The sequence below is a fragment of the Pygoscelis adeliae genome, unplaced genomic scaffold, assembly GCF_000699105.1.
Source record: "Pygoscelis adeliae isolate BGI_AS28 unplaced genomic scaffold, ASM69910v1 Scaffold66, whole genome shotgun sequence".
NCBI classification, from domain to species: Eukaryota; Metazoa; Chordata; class Aves; order Sphenisciformes; family Spheniscidae; genus Pygoscelis; species Pygoscelis adeliae.
This window is the reverse complement of record NW_008825167.1, coordinates 7379775-7397114: the sequence shown is the minus strand read 5'-3', so window position 1 is coordinate 7397114 and position 17340 is coordinate 7379775. Positions and strand designations below refer to the sequence as shown.

General features: G+C 36.4%; 2 protein-coding genes across 2 annotated transcripts in view; both read right to left on the bottom strand.

The window, feature by feature from the left end:
• The window catches only part of HTT (huntingtin), an 87095-nt gene extending 86873 nt beyond the window's left edge, over positions 1 to 222 (bottom strand). The window contains exon 1 of the mRNA XM_009328884.1: positions 80 to 222. Within this exon, the coding sequence (XP_009327159.1) occupies positions 80 to 222 (143 nt within the window). The remainder of the gene's footprint in view (positions 1 to 79) is intronic.
• Positions 223 to 6601: 6379 nt separating this feature from the next.
• GRK4 (G protein-coupled receptor kinase 4) overlaps positions 6602 to 17340 on the bottom strand; it is a 28202-nt gene continuing 17463 nt past the window's right edge. The window contains exons 9-15 of the mRNA XM_009328815.1: positions 15798 to 15835; positions 13152 to 13241; positions 12415 to 12623; positions 11454 to 11591; positions 10698 to 10835; positions 8368 to 8490; positions 6602 to 6819 (exon numbers count right to left, since the gene is read on the bottom strand). Coding sequence (XP_009327090.1) covers positions 6766 to 6819; positions 8368 to 8490; positions 10698 to 10835; positions 11454 to 11591; positions 12415 to 12623; positions 13152 to 13241; positions 15798 to 15835 — 790 coding nt within the window. The 3' untranslated portion in view covers positions 6602 to 6765. The remainder of the gene's footprint in view (positions 6820 to 8367; positions 8491 to 10697; positions 10836 to 11453; positions 11592 to 12414; positions 12624 to 13151; positions 13242 to 15797; positions 15836 to 17340) is intronic.

The window sequence follows — 17340 nt, the reverse complement described above, 5'->3', positions numbered from 1 at the left end:
TTGAGTGCGCACGGAGGGCGGCACGGCCCGAAGAACAGCCGCCGGAGGGGAAGCCCCACTCCCACCCTCGGCTCCGTACCCGGCGGGGGCTGTGCCCGCCCTCCCCTTTCCCCGCGAGAAGGAGCGAGGCGGCAGCAGGTGCAGCAGGTCCACCTCCGCGGCCCTGTACGAACCTGAAACGGCGCGAGCGGGACCCAAGCCCTCATCGTAACCCATCGACATCCCCAACACACGCTCCGTATGCCTATACATCAAGCGCGCGCAGCGGGTAACCCCTACAGCTCCCCCACCCACGTTTCCAGCGAGCCCGCGTAGTACACAGATGCTTGCCAAAGGCGCCACCGGCGTTTCAGTTTTGTAGGGAAGAGGAAACACTTCCAGGAATAGGACACTTAAAACTTGGCAACGCACCCGTCCGCCTTTCAGCGCGCCTCTTGTGATTTTGGAGTTGCTGTATCAGGGGATACTTTCTGCACTCTTAAACCACGTACTAAACATACAGTATACAAGAGAGACGGTATACAATATTTAAATCACTGATCTTATTACTACGCACTTCATTAAAAAAATTAGCACTATTGTGAACTTTCCCATTACAACCACTGATTTTAATGTATCTAGTTGCTGATACACATTTTAAATGACAGCTGGTAAGAACTGGCAATTCAACTTGTATCTCAAACACATGGAATTGGTTCCAGCAATGGAAATGGAGCGCTTCTCTTGGATGTGCTTTTAAGAAAAGAAATTCTCAGTAATGACTTAACACGCAACTTGGTTATTGCTAGCAGGGATGGACATTATAAATGTGTAACAAAATGTGAGCTTTTAAGGTAAAAAGAATATTTTCCTGATTATTTTATGATAAAGCTTGCAGAGTTTTCTCTGGAACATATGGATGATCATGAATTTTTTATTTAGCAAATGATACACGAAAAAAGATGACAGCGTAGCTGGAATGCTGCATACACTGTGATAATTGCACGTGCCACTCCACACTTCGAAATAAGTTTAAGCACATTAAAAAGAGCATAAGCTCATATCGCAGATTAAACAAGCCACCAACCTAGTCAGTCTTTGCAAAACTGTTTTGAAGCTTTAGATCAAAATGTGGGCAGGTCCTCTAAAAGGGTTGCTGACTCACCGGCAGGAACGCCAAGGCAATGCCTGCCCACAAGCACGCTCCTCTTTGTTCTCCTTGTCTTTCCCAACTGATCGGTGGCGCAAGCCCTCTGGCTCATTAACCGTGAGTTGGGGTAATTGGAAAAGAACTCAGGGATATCAGGTTTTTCTTTGCCAAGTACCTTATCAGCAGATTCTCCCAATCGCTTTGCATGTCACAGATCCACATCACCGATCCAGTTCAAATAGCAGCTGCACCAGCAAAAATAAAGCAATGTGAAACTGGCAAGGGGCAAGAACAAGCAGGCAGGGTTAGAGAACAGCCATCGTTACCACAAAGAAAAATAAACTCACAATCTCAATGGACTAACAGTGAATACCTAAAAGGTTATATGTAATTTAGTGAATGACGATGAATTCATCTCAACCTCCAGGAGAAAAAAAATAGAAGAAACATGCTTTTATCTTGTCTGTAAGACAGATATGGACATCATGAACGTGGAAAGGTTTCCTAAACACAGGCTACCTAGGCATAGGTTACCTCTTGATTTAATGTTTTTAAGAACAGGTTGGACAAGCACGTCAAGAATATTTTTCACCCTGTCCCGAAGTTACACTTAGGCCAGCATTTCTGCGTTTCCATGAACAATTCAGGAGGTAATTGGTACTACTCAATCCAATAGACTTCATGAGACTGCTGGCCCATGCAGTTCAACATACGCACAGATAATCTGCACTATGCCATAGCATGGTTATGTTACTCTTAAAGTCACTTAATTTGAAGCTGGTTTGTATAGTAATTGAGTGCTTAGCCCTTCAACTCATGTCATAAAATTACAGTGAAAGCCTTTGCATAAACAGGGCAAAATGTTGAAAATACAAGCAGCCTACTGTTGAAAAGTATTTGATTCAAAAAAACACAAATCCACCTAATACCAAGGTATAAATTCTCTCAAGGGGAGCGAAGTCTGGTTAGTTTCCTTTGGCAATAGTAGAAAATTCAATATGCATGATAAGGCTGATGACAAGTAGAACTACAGCTGCTACTGACCAATCTTGCATTCACATTCGTAGTGTTCTCACAGTAAATGTGTTAATGGAAAGCAGCCCATCCTGATAATTCTGTCTTTTCACACATAAATTTATATAGAAATCAAGATTCAGACCATCAATTGAGCAAGTACAACAGAGCTAGGGCACTTTTTCCTGGATCAGACAATCTTACATTGGTAAAGAACTTACACCATGCAATACACATTTTCTGCTTCAATAAATTGTGATTATTTTTTAATTACAATTTTTCTTTTATCTATCCCAGCTACCATGATAGACATGGTAAATAAATCACATTAGACAGTAATACATGTGGTTGAGATACGCGGCAGTGTTTTGCTTTTATTTCAGGAATAACAATGCTAGAACATTCAGGAAAACAGCTCATATAAGAGCAGTTCAGGGGTTTGGAGATACTGGAACTAACACATCACATTTAACAGTCAGTTTTGCTATACTTGGAAAGAATTCTGGTGTTTTGGACATGTGGAACATGAGAAAAGCTACCTACATCTCATGTGCAAAACTTAGATTACACCATAAGAACAACTATGAAATAAAAAAGAATTGTACATTCAGCAGAAAAGACATCAGCATCACCAAAATGAGCCAGGCAGGTAATTCAAATCAAAGTAAACATAAATTTAGCTTAAAGATGCCTTCCATTAATTTTTTTATTTTAATTCCATTTTTTAGTACTTCCTAAAGAGAAGTGTTTTCTGAAAATCTATACTAAAGTGAAGGTGATCATTCCAGTATTACAATTTAGTATTACACTAATTTAAACCAAAGCAAAATGATATTACTTCTGTTGAGTTATTTTAGTAACTTGTAAACAAGTATTCTTCGTTTGTACAAATGGCAATGAGGAATTTTTTACATCAGTATTGTTTGAAAAATAATTGAAGTGCATTCTAAAAATGGATTTTTAGTTGGTTTTAATAGCTTCTATCCTTGATTTCTCAAATTAGACAATTTTATTTTGAGATGGAGATAATTCTCTTTCATAATCAAAAACCTTCACGTGTTGTTTTAAGAATGATTTGGAAAAAAAGACAACATCTTCTATTAAAGGCTAAGATTTGTCAATAGCGCTCTCTTTGTTACGGAAATATCACAGGTTTTTTCCTATTTATTATTATACAGTAATTATTTTTAAGTGCTCATTGTTTCAGCTGAGACTGTTTGGTTGTTGTTATAATCGAGAAACATAACACCATCTCTATTATGAACACTACACCTCTGGGGGAAAAAAAAAAAGCTGAATTTCTTTTATAGAAAGAGAACAACCCTGAGGCATGAAGATTCTATTCTGTTGGTCACGACATTCAAAAGCATTAAGTAAACCAATAAGATACTCGTACATTGTTTCACAGTTTCTGAATTTTGAGCTAAATATATAGATTCATGAGGTATGCACAAGCAGACATTAAGACTTACATACACAAATACTTGGAAACACAAGCCACAGAAAAGGAGAGTTGATCTCATACAAGTAACTCCACGGAATTCCATAGATCTTTCCATACCTTGCACCAGTACAACAAAGCAGTTGGGTTTTTGGATTGTCTCACTGCTATTAAAGCCTGCTAACACATGGATCTAGAATCTGAATTCATGGAGGTATAATGAAGTCATACTGAAGGACAAGAATTTACGTTGGCTTTTTTTTTTTTTTAAAAACAGCTTCATGGGAGTAAAAGGCTACATAGTAAGTATACACAACCTGCTGCCTTCCCCCTTCTTTGTCTTAGTTGTGTCCTATAAAAATCAAGAGCAAAGTTGATGTTAAGTTTATCACACCACAGCATTTTGCTTTCAGGTGCTCTCCCCTCTCCCTGCTTTCAAAATGCCTCTCCAAGCTACTCATACTCACTAAAGACATCTAACCAATGTTAGTCACCTTAGATTAAACAGCATAACATCTTAATCTCCATGTACCGTATAAGGAGAGTTATACTGATCCTTCCAGTTTCTTGTCTTTTCTAATTCATTAGGGGGATTCACATTAGATAATATCTAGTCATTATTATGTGGTTATATTTCTAGCCAAAGGGACAAATTTATAGTAGAAAAATGCCATCTTGATCCTACTGGGGAAAAAAAACCCAAAAACCAAACCAAACCAACAACCCAAACCCCAGCAGAATCTAGGTCCTAATCCTGCAAACATGTAGTTACTCAAAAACAATTCAATAGTATTATTCAGAACATAAGAAAAAACTTGTGAAATGAAACTAAACAAAGCTTCACAAAAATGAACAAAACCTCCACTTTTTTGAACGGTTGGAGTTCCTTGTCCAAAGAAGCGGACGTATAAATAACCACTTCTTAGGAACAACTTCCCTTTTCTCTTCATCTAGTCTTTTTTCTTCACAGATCCCTGGAGAATAAGTGTTAAGTCTCAGCACTCCAAAATAAAAGGGTTGTTTTTTGTTTTTTTGTTTTTTTTTTTTAAGTTAAGATCCCTCCCCCTCCAATATGGAAAGAAAATTTGAAATACATGATAAATAGACTTTCAGATTTTTTTTTTAATTTGTTAAAGCCAATTTCCTGTATTTTCTTCATAAAAATTACTCAGCTTGTGTCCATGGTATTCTTGCCCAAATTTCAAGTTGCTCTAAGCAGGCATTAAATCCAGACTGTCACCCCATATGTCTAGTGTTAATATGGTCACCTTTGCCTCAGAACAGCAAACCTAAGATCTTAAAAAATTAATCAGAGAAACATGATCACTTCTCCAACCAAGGAGGTATTTATAAAACACTTTTGTAACTTCCCTATTTCTCCACTCCCCATCTTTTTAGAGTCCTTCAATTATTGTGGTACATAATAAAGAGGGTCAGGTCAGACCATGCCAGCTCATTGTCTCACACATAATGGCTCCAGCCAACACCCTTACTTCAGATATTTCTCTTTCTGTCAAGCCTCCCATCCCTTCACTATTGCATCAGACCATCTTCCAGTTAATTCATTCAGCTCTCCCTCTGCCAATTTCTCCCTTTGTACTTTCTATGGCAGTCATTTTGCTGTCCTCTGTGCTGTTTTAGACATCAGGAAAAATGCGCTGAAAACACAAGAAGAGAGTCTCATTCCTCATTTCTGTGGCACAGTAGCCAAGAGGAACAATTTCAGATAGACACCAGTTCGGCCCCAGTAGGATTCTGTGACGCACTGGTTTTTCAACTTTTTTCAAATTCTAACCCATTAAAACATTTGTCACTGGAGACAAAGTACTGTGAATTAAAACCTGACAATAGGCTTGAGTATCAAAGGTCTCTTCTGAGTTTCTCAGAAGCAGCTTAAGTTTCTTCCAGTGGGTCTGCGGATCGCAAATTTTGAAAACAGAAGAGGCTTTTAATGAAATGTGTTCCCTAAATTCATTCTCATACACAGATTAATAGTTTTACTGGAAACTTTACAAAATAAAGAGAAAGTCTGGCATACTTTGAGTCCAGAAGAACAGAAGTTTGACAAGTTTTCAAGCAGCTGGAAACAGTTTTGCTAATGAACATCAGGTAATTGTAACTAAAACTTCAATACCAGCTCCACATCTGTGTCAAGCAATGATTAAAGGCAGGTTTTAATGTTTAAATTTTTAAAGGTTATAAGGAAAGATTATTTACATAATTAAATTTGATACTTAATACTACCTTGTCCTTCCCTCAGTGGCAGTGATCACTGTCAACCCTACAACACTGCGTATTACAACATAATAAGCAGAGAGGAGGTTAGTAAGAAGAGCCCATGCTTTGTTTTTTAACCCATTATAAAACTAGAACATCCCACATGGAGTTGTAAACAATTTCATTTACAGAAAAAAATAAAAAGGTGTCCCCACAGGTAAAAAGAAATCCTTTTAGTAAAGACAACAAAGTACTCAAAAATATAGTTATAAAATTTTGGCATGGGTCTACTTGCATGGTCCATGCCAAGAAACTGTATGGAGAGGATGTTTAAGATGGGTAGAAAGGAAAGAATGGGGTAATACAGTTTGTTACAGGATTAAGTAAAATGTTCAGAATTCTCTACATATAGAAACACAGAAAGACATTCTACAGAGCCAGATAGTAAAGAGCAATTCATAATAGCTGGCCACAGTGCACTGAATTCCTTTTTCCTTAGCAGTTGCTTGAGAGATACAGTAGGTAATAGCACTGCCATGCTGCCGGATAATACCAGAATTATGAAATTTATCTATACAGCAATTTCACTGTTAAGAAAACTGCTAATGAAGATCCTAATGAACAAGACGACTTTTACCAGGAGCATACAAAGTAAAGTTACATTGATGCCATAGATATTCTCTCTGTGCTTTAAAATCCTTTTAGTATTTCTAGATTCATTCCACTGGGGAGGAAAGAAAAAAAAATCAAGATAAATCAAATACATACAGAAACACACTCACTCAAATGGCACTCATTGCTTTTTGTACAATTAAGCTTTAGTGAAAATATACATCTTAAAACAAATGAAGTACAAATGTACAAAAATCCTTGAACTCAGATAAAAAATATATATAATACACTTTGCTACAGAGTTATAAAACATTTAAAGTTTGCTCATCCTTTCTGATGAGAGTAAAACGATTTAAAGTCTGGAGGACTCCTGCTCATCATCACTGCAATCAGATTTAAAGCAGACCTGCAAGAGAAGACAAAGAGACAATTCAGCTGCAGAACTATTGTTGGTTTGTGTGTTTTATGGGGTGCAGAAAGGCTGGGGGGTGGCTCTTTTTCCAGCACATTTTACTCCATACTAACTAAATGCTTGGGAATATCAAAGGAAACCACAACCCAACCCCAAATCTCAAGTCATTAAAGTTTCATTTAACCTTAAGATCTTTCCTTCTTTTAACTTCACAGGACAATTAACTGCAGTCTTATTACTTCAAAACCAACTGAAGGCTCTCAAGCCATATTAATTTTTTTAGGACTCTTTCTCAATACATCGAACCATATCTGGGGACAATATGAACCCTGCTGATTCAGCTTGAAAAGACTACAGTAAGACACAAGCTTTAACTTTAGCTATGTGAGATTATTAGTACACTTAACCATTCTTTCTATTCCATTACTGTAAGTGGGGGAAAAGTGAATTTGAAAAGGTGAACTGAAAATGACAGTGCTATTATACATTCCATTAGCATTGTACCATTTTAGAGAGGTGAATTACCAGCTGATGACAAAAAATATCATCATGCAATTTTAATACATGGCCCTGTTGTGGCTACTTAATGATATGCTCCTAGCAATTCTAGAATTCCATTTCTGCTTGAAAGCAAAAGTAATTTCTACAGAAGTGTTCTCTACTGGAATATACTCATGCTTCTCAAGATAATTCTACTCTAAGTGCAGGCATACTGAGCAAGCAGAATTGCGTACAGCATCTTCAACTGAAAACCTTTACAAATAGCCTATTTCTCACAACCTATAAACGAACACAGTATGCCACCTGTCTTTTAGGTGGTAAATACTCAATTCATATACCTCTAAATGTTTACTGAAGAGTAGATGTTACGTGCGTAAGAAAAGGCTGTGCATTATCAGAAGCTATGTAAACATATGTTTACATATTGTTGTTGTTTTGGTAAAGGCATTAAACTTCCTAAGATATTTTAACATTTGTTTCATGACACTTCTTCACACTCACTCATTTAGGGGATATTTTTACTTATTTGCTTAATACACTAGAAGGATTCATTGGGAGCCCAACTTTCTAAAGGAGCGAGTCCTAGGAGTTGCATCGCTCCACCACACTTGCTTCTGAGTTCATTACTTAATTTTATTTAAGTTTTTACAGCGGGGGCCTCAATTATCTCTGAAGTCATCTCCCCAGAAGTTTTTATAAAAACTGGCAAAATGTGTAAGGAGCAAGACCCAAATTAATATCTTTAGGAAAGAAAGATCTATAGCACAAGCTGTTAACAGCACACACTACCTTTTCCCCAGGTAACAGCTAGCAGACACTAGAAGAAGACAGAATGCTGAGGGAGGAAAAACTCCTGGACTTACAGGGATTGCTACAGTTTCTGAAATGTAGTGCAGGGGCAAAGCCATAATAAACCAGATTTCATTAGTTTCAGTATTCAGCAAACAACTTGTTTTTCCTATCACAAAATAATGTAAAAAATTGAATGGACGTTAAGGTCTTACTGGTAATTTTCTTATGAAAGAAAAGAAATACCCTTACCTCTCCACTAAAAAGTCTGTGAAAGAAGCCTCTCTTTGGTTTAGGAGACCTCTCTCTGTCTGGTGACACAGTACCATCAGTTTCATAGGCATTGATATCTTCAAAGCATCCCGTTTCAATCATCTTTGAAACATAGGAAGTATAAATGAAATATCCATACAAGCCTCTCAAACATGTTCCACATATTATATATTTACTTTGGCTGGGTACTCCTAACAACTTACAAATTCATCAGCCAAACTACACCACTCGCAGAGCTCCATGAAGGAAGGCACAACGTTTACATTAACTCTCCTGTGGCGAGTTGTTTGCTGTTCCAGCGAACTAAAGAATAGCAATGAGAGCACTATCATGCAGGTAAGTACTCTCATGCTCCCTTGCTTTGGTAAGGCGTTTCTTCTGCCCATGATGCAATAAGCAGAAGTTTTTAGAACCAGAAATTGATTTTCCTTTCATCTATCCTGCTCATTTCAGAGCAGTCTAGCCTAACAAATATAATATCTCTATACCCTGGACTGAACTTTATTAATAAACATGACATTGAGTAGGATAAAATATTATTTTATGCAGAATACTAGTACCTGCATAGTATTAGGGGGGAATACTTTTTACAAAGGGGATGAATTGCACTCTTGGGGAAAAAGCAGCTGATGTCTGACCACAGTAATTTAAACATCATTCTGGTGCTTTGGGCAACCGTCCATCAAAATACAACAGTATACCATAATTAAAAATAAGGCGATGAGATAGAGAAGGCAATACTTCATGAAAAAAAATAAAAAGATAACGAAGACAGGTCTCTGGAGAGAAGCAAGGGATTTTGAAATAATCCATGTTTGTGAACACAGAAAACAAAAGAATTAAAAATACAATTACCAGATGCAGAAAGGACAGCAGAAAGAGTAAATGCCAAAATGTAACAAACAGGCATGGTCAGAAGGGGGACAGTGGCTAATGCCCACACATAGCTGGCATTTATCTGTGAGTGCCACTGATACACATCTATCATAAAGGGCATGCAACCAAATGAGTATACCTCGTAGAGGGAGAGAGGGCATAAAGAAGAATAAGAAGAAATGCGGTCTGCTTTTGCTGTAAACCATGACATTAGGTAAAGTATGGGAGGGGAGGAGGAATTCTGAAGAGACTGAGAGCAAAGATTTGAGGGAAAGCTCAGTAACTTGAATTAAAAGAAAAAATAAGCACAAATGTAAAATGAAGTCTGCACAGTTATTCCCTGAAGAGAAGGAATTACCATCACCAGAATTCCACAACTACTTTCAACTTTATCCCTCTATGTGGGGTTTGAGTTATTAAGCTGCAGTGCATTTCTTAATGGCTGGATCATATAATGAAGTTCAGAATTACAACACAGCATAGGAAATATTTATTTCTCCAACAGCCTAAGGTTCATTGCTTCTTAGTGAAGACTTTCTATGTCAAATTACACCTTTCAAATCTCCTTCTTAGTGAAATGCAAAAAAAAGCAAAAGGGAAACAAAAGGGAATGTATTTTCTCTGACTTGTTCAGAAATTGCTCATCTTTTGTGTTCAAGCTTTAAATGAAATTAAAAAATCATACTGGGAAAGAAACTACACTAGTAGAATTCAAAATGACTAATTTCAGAAAGTTATCAACATCTTATAATAGGGAGAAGGCATTCATAACAAGAACTACAATTTTAAATAATTGTTAGAGTGCTCTTCCTGAAACAATAAAGAAAATTTGAATTTCCTAAATACAAATTGAACTGCATGCAGAGGTAGCAAAATTCTAGTATTCCATGCAGAGTACTAGAATACTTATTCACTAGGCAGATGAAAAAGCTTTAAGAGAAAATCTGACTCAACCGATGTTGAATTGTTTGTTTTGAAAGCTTAGAAAAGGTGAATCTGCAGTTCTGTGTTACTATGTCACTTGGGTACTCTATTGATATACAGGCATGATACACAAACAGCTTGCAATGCGCCTATTCGCTTTTGAATACTTTGAATAGCATTCTATCCCTCTCCTATGAACAGCAATATTGAATAACGTGATAGAAGAACAAGGAAAATGTGGTTATACTAATGCTAAATACTGTTCTGTAGGCTGTATCTATGATGACAAGACTCCAGATTCTACTTATGCAAATTTAACATAGATCTCAATTTTTAGCAACTTGTTTATGTTTTGGGAAGAACTTTTTTCTGAAGTCTCTCAGCAAAGAAGTCTACAGCAGAAACTTCTTTACATCTCACAGAGAAAGTTAATACTATAATTATATCCCTTATTAAATCTTCTATATTGCTGTGCTAAAGAAAATAATCTTTTATGAAATATACAATACCTCATTTTGCCAAGGGATTGAGACACAACCTGTAACAAATTTGGAATAGAAGTCATCATCTGTAGTATCCAGGTTCACTCCTTTCACTGTTGAGAACTGCTCTATGTCCAGGACATCTTTACAATATACGGCACGTGGCTGCAGTACAATACAAGATTGCTTCATTAAGGTTTTGGGGTTTTTTTTATGTTTGGGTTTTTTTTTTCATTCCTAGATGAGCAAAGGGGGAGCAAAATGTCTGCAGTTTATATTTCACATTGCTTATCACCAAATTACACCATTCTACAAAACAGAAATGCAAAAACTTAAAAGACTCTCTTTATAAGGCACCTGAGCAATTCCATCTGTCCTGCAAGTAACAGAAAAGAAACAACAAAACCAGAAACAGCATGCAACTTCTCTGGATTTCTTAATGGTTTTTATAATTCACTCATCTTCCATCACCCTCCTTTCACAACTCCAGAGTAATTTCTTCAAAGCTAATCTTCATTTGTTCAGCATCTGAGCTAGGGAAGTAGACTTTTAATGGCTAAGAAATCAGCTACAAAGCTTCCTAGAGCAATACCACTATTGTAAATTGTTTTGTGATCTTGGATGAAATGCCACAAAACAACTAGCCATCAATAGCTACAATGGCATTCTCCTGCCAATTTAACTAACTTTAAAGGTTGCTCTGGAGTTCACATGATTGCTGACACAGAATTATGACAGTTCTTGCCTTTTTAGATACTAATCAAATCTGTCTCACCTACTTACATCTGGCAAGAACGGAGGTTCTAACATGTTAGCTTCCAGCCTCTTGAAGTTAATATTCTTGAAAATAGGATGTTGCTTTACAATGGCAGCTCCATCTTCAGTGCAACCTAGTCGTTCCCCTGGATTTTTAGCAAGTAACTGCAAAGATACAGAAGAAAAAGCTGATCCAGTGATACAATCCCACAATTAAAAAAAAAAAAAATCTATATACAATGTCTTTCAGTAAGTTTATTTTGTTACTTGGCCTTTTATTAGATGACATTTATCATGGTATCAAAATGAACTGGAAATCCACTACAGCATTCTGGGAGCAAAAAGATTTTCAGTAGACAAAAGAATCCCTGAGAGCAGACCATTTGAAGATTATACCCAAAGTTATATGGAAATATTTTAATTGATGCCATGCTAAATAGATTTTACAGTACAGACTTTGCACTAGACTTTACTTTCAGGAAATACAGACTTACTTTTTTTCCAGTGGGCTTAAGTAATGCACATATTTTGCATAAACTAGCAAAGAAAACTTTTGAAGCTTTCTGTATAGATGTGCTTCTTACTAAATTTAAGAACATGCAAGATAAAAAAAAACCTGTTGCCTTGTACAGATTCTTTTAGGCAAAGAAACTAGTATACTACTCTGCCATTTCTCCCCATACAGTATCAAAGTTGAGCATGCTATTGTACTCCATCTATAGTTACATGTGGTCCAAGGAGTACTGGACCTTTTCATTCACGTGATGAAAAATCAATTTATGTAGCCTTCCTTCATCTTGAAAAACGTTCTGAATTCTCAAAGTTTGATAATTGAACAATTCATGGACAATCACAAAATTCCATCTGAACCAAAAAAAGGTTTAAGAACTCCAGCTTTGAAAAATTTTCAATAGAAAATGTTAAAGTAGTTCATCTCTTAAAAAGGATTAGAAATTTAATTTTCAAACCTCTATGTCTCTTCACCCACCATCCTGCAGATGGATTTTGCCTCCTCTGAGAACTTGTCTGAATATGTTTCCTGGTCTTCCTTTACTCTCCGGTCAATCTCATCCCGTTTGACCCTTTCTTTATGCTTCCTGAATGGAGACTGTCCTTCAATCATTTCATAAATCAAGCACCCAAGACCCCACCAATCCGGGCTGAATGTATACTTTTCGTTTTTGAGCACTTCTGGAGCTACAAAACAAAAACAAAGAAATCCCCATGACAATTCACTTGAAATTAACTAATTAAATATTGAAAAAACTCTCAGGCACTCTTTTGGCTCTGTGCAGAGATCTTTGCGTAACTCCACTGTACTTCAAAGAAATGTTAATTTCTATAGCGAGGACTCTGTTTATATCCAAAAGAAGCACTTAAGTTCTTTAACACTTAAGATCATTATTGTTTACAAACTAAGAATGAAGTTTTTCCAAAGCATGGAAACAAATGTGTTGTCACAGTAATTCATCTGCTTACCTGTGACCCTAAAAATTAGGCGCTTTCTTAAAGTTCTACCTAAAGCTAGAATTTCCAGAGTTAAGTTTTCAAGTTTATCAGTAGGCTTATAATTGACTACTAACATCTACCACCGCATAACCTTCCTTCCCATAAAATGTCTAGTAACTAATCCAGACCAAATATAGTTCTTTGGACAAGTCATTCATATATTTACAGAAGCAAATTTTCTGGTAAAACATAACTAGCAAAGGATACTTTACGCACCCATGTAACCAACAGTCCCAACCCGTCCTCGGACCGTTTCTCCTTCTGGAATCTGCACAGCTAATCCAAGATCTGAAATTCTTATATGTCCTATTTATGTTAAAATAAATTATACATAGTCAGCAAATAATAAAATATCACCACTTTTAAAACAAAAAATTTTCATAGCATACCTCATCAAAAAAGCCACCCAAAACATCAAAACATTCATATACTCAGAGCACTAAGGTTATTTAACTTATCTAGAAAGGAGTGATTTATCATTATTCAACCCTCCCTTAAATACGTAAAGGAAGAGAGGCACAGATCTAACTGATTTCCTGAAGGTCATACAAAAAAAATTGCTGTTAAGTACTGTAATTCCTAGCTTTGGCATAGGCTGCTACTCTAGGACAAATAGAAATGATGACTGCTCATTTCAAATTCTGTAGCTACACATCAGACACTTGTATTTTTCTGTTCTGTATTCCCACCACAAACACTTAGCTTTTTGACTTCCTAACAAAACATCAGCATTTTCTCTAGTTATTCCAAATATGAGAAAACTGTAGCCTGTACTGAGACATCAGTTTTTCCTCTAACAAAGTACCCTAATAATGCTAAGCACAAGTAAGTGGAATTGCAATCCCCACTCCCAGCCCGAAAGAAGAGTAGCCTAGCCATAACCTACTTAGAATTATTTATATTGTAACATGTTAGTTCAATATTAGGGTTTTCCCTTCTCATGAACCAGTCTAATGTAGATAACTTAGGCTTCTATTTCTCTTTATAGGCCAAACTTCTCAAGTTGACTACCTTTTCTATTACGTATGGCATTTACACTAGTACCTATTAATGTAGAAGTAGTCTGGTGGAAGATTATGATTTGCCATGAACAACACTGCTCAGATGGGGAAACAGTCCAAGAAGGGCAATGGAAATAAGTTCATCCCACCCTCCCTTACATTCCCATGGACAGATACAGTTCTTTGCTGGACAGACTCAACAGGAAATGATTCGAGACAATTCAAGACAAGACTTGTATTGATATGATTCTAATTTAAAAATACATAACGCACTTTCTCAATAAAAATATAAAAGGCTAGACAGAAGAAAGGACAATTACATTTTCAACGTAATTTTGAAACAGAAAATTGCCAATCACCTGCAGTAGAAGGATTCAGGGGGAAAAAACAAAACAAAACACACACTTATTTCTAATACTGGATATAAGGACAGGGACACTGTCATTTACAGAAACATTACAGATTCACAGACTAATTCTGTGGAAGGCTGGAAGGCACTTCAGAAGGTCTCTAGTACAACCTTCTGAGCAAGCAGTCAGCCCAAAGCATTCAAGGCTTTTTAAAGTCTTGTCTAGAAAGTGGGCACTGCATCACCTCTCTGGGTAGCCCGTTCCAATGCCCGAGTGTCCTTTGCGCATATATTCTCTGTCATTCAAAAAGCTCTACAGCATAAATGTTAGTTAAAAGAATATTAATTTCTTATTTACATATGATAGATAATCAAGGGGTGGGGAGAGAGAGTGGAGAAAGTCAAGTGCCACTCCATATACTGGTTGGAAATAACTAAATGCTCTTGAGCAGCAAATGCTACTTTAAACACATTCTGATGCTCTTCTCTTCCCTGACATCTGATGAACCCCTTTTCAAGTGCAGGATCTGAGCTCCTGAAGCTATTTTCTAATTAGTCCCCTCTGCTCTCTGGAACAAGATCAGAATATCCCTGGCAGAGAGAAAGGGTTCTAGTGCAGTCCTGCAAGGCTACATTTTTCCTCAAAGAAGCCTTCAGCTTTTGCAAGACGTTGCTGGAGAGAAAAATTAAAGAATGCATTTGATGTCTAGTAAAGCTTTAGCTATTGCAAAGTGACTTCTCCCAAGCATCACCTTTTTAGAAATTTATCAGTCAGAACATGCTGACTTTAAAAAAAAAAATACTGTGCTAATGACTTCAAAAACAGTTTTTTCCTTAACTAAAATACCCAGCAATTACAAGAACAAACTGGTAATATTCATCCACCGCTTAGAAGAAGTAATTGCTGCACATGTTCCACAGTGAATTCAAAAGATTCTGGTAAATTTCATACAAAGTCATCAAAGAAAATTAATTTGGCTTTTGAAAAACAAAAAACTACAAACACATCTTCATATTGTTTGTACTTCCTAGATTCCTTCCAGCCACATATGCACCAGTGACCATCAGACCTGTTTTAGCTGAAATGTTAAAACAGAGATGCTTCGGATTTCTTTTCTTCTTTATTGCTTAATTATAGTTTACTAAGTAAAATTCTGGCCCCACATCTAACAAATCATGTTTCCATAGTCAAAGAAAAGACAAACAAGAGAACAAACCCATATAAAAGTTTTAGCCGTCTTAAATCAAGGGGCGGGCGGGGTGAAGGAGGAGCAAAGGGGGAAAAGTAGCCATTTTAAGTTGGGAAATTGTCCCCTCAAACATTGTGATCATCATCCCCCAAAAACACAGTATTTTCCCCTACTTTCTACAAAGCAAGGGCAGTTTTTTCTTTACTAATTAAACTTAACATTTGTCAGTCAGGTCCCTTTTATTATGAAGAAATCCCTTTGATTTCTGGCACAGTATTAATTAGATTTGTAATTCCCAATTTCAAAATTAATATTTACTTACCACAGTCATCAAGGAGTATATTCTCAGGCTTCAAGTCTCTACAAATTAAACAGAATAGAAATGTGAATTATACAAATGCAAAATTATTAGCCATCATCAAGTGCAACTGAGGCAACATAAGACTTCATGGTTCTGATTAAAGCAATTTTTCCGGTTTCCAACTATACACAAAAAAAGTTGTGAAGTTGAGGACCTATAATACAAATAGTTTAACCACAGAACTCGTGAGATCCATTTTTTCCCAACTCTCTAATCCACTTACATTAACAACAGCAATTAATATTTCACAGATGAGAAACTTCCTGTACACAACACTAAAATCCTGATATGAAGAACCACCAACTTACACCCAAATTAGTGCTCATAAGTGAAAGCCATTTCTCCTGAGAGTATCAGCCATACAACTCCACAATGGTAGAATACATCAGTGCTTGCTGCAGTTCGATGCTGACCCCTTGCTATATTCCATGCCAGGGTGTCAGAATATCAACAGAGAGTAATATTCCTTAAACTAAGCATAGGCTTAATATCATCCATTCAAACACCATTCCTTTAATTTAGACATGCAGCTTCTAAACCTTACTGAACACTTGTATCTAATTAGGATTCTTTGCAATCAACTTTTTAAGAGTCTCTACCACTTTTCTGTAAACATTACATTTTTTTAGGTATTAAATGCTAGCAAGACCCAGGAAATAGCAAAAAGGGCAATTAATTCGGTGTTGCAATTCTGCATTTTATAGGCATCTTTTTGTACATTTTTAAGAAAAAAAGATGAAACTCAGTGGGATACTTGGATCTCCCCCCCGCCTCAAGGAAAATTTGGGGAGTCACTGAAGCTGAATCAGAAGCTGTTCAGAGGTTACTTCTAGGATTTATCCTCTAGCAGATGCTACTGAGAACATACATATTTTTAGATATATAAATATATATATGCATAAAACATACAATATATTTTATATATATAATTGTGATATGCGTCAGAAAGTATGTGGACTGTAATACAGTCTTTTAGATTTATTCCACCATAAATATCATAAGGCTAGAAATAAGCAAAAATCGGTACTTGGCTAAAGATTCAGTTATTAATGGAATAGATTATTAAAAACTATGTCCATATATGGGTATATATACAGTTGTAACAATAACAGTTATTCGTATACAAGCAGAAAAGACTAAATAATGTAAAAGAAGCAATTTTAGGAAGAACAACTCTAGAATTTACATTCGTAATGAAATATACACACACATTTATTCACCAAGAAATCTGTATGCTTTTTTCCCCCAAATATCGATAAATTGATGCTCTGAAGTATGTGTATTCAGATTAAAGTTTCATTATTTCATGAGATTAACTGTATAAAGAAGTCAGCAAGCCACTTTCCTCCTAATACTTTTAAGTCTAGACAGTCCCCATAATGTTAATCATTTGACATTAGATATGAGATTACAATATCAGAGAAATCAGGAGAGATCAGAGTGAAAAAACAAAAAACAAAAAACCCACACCCATACCAAAAAAGAAAAAGAAAATTCAGCTCAA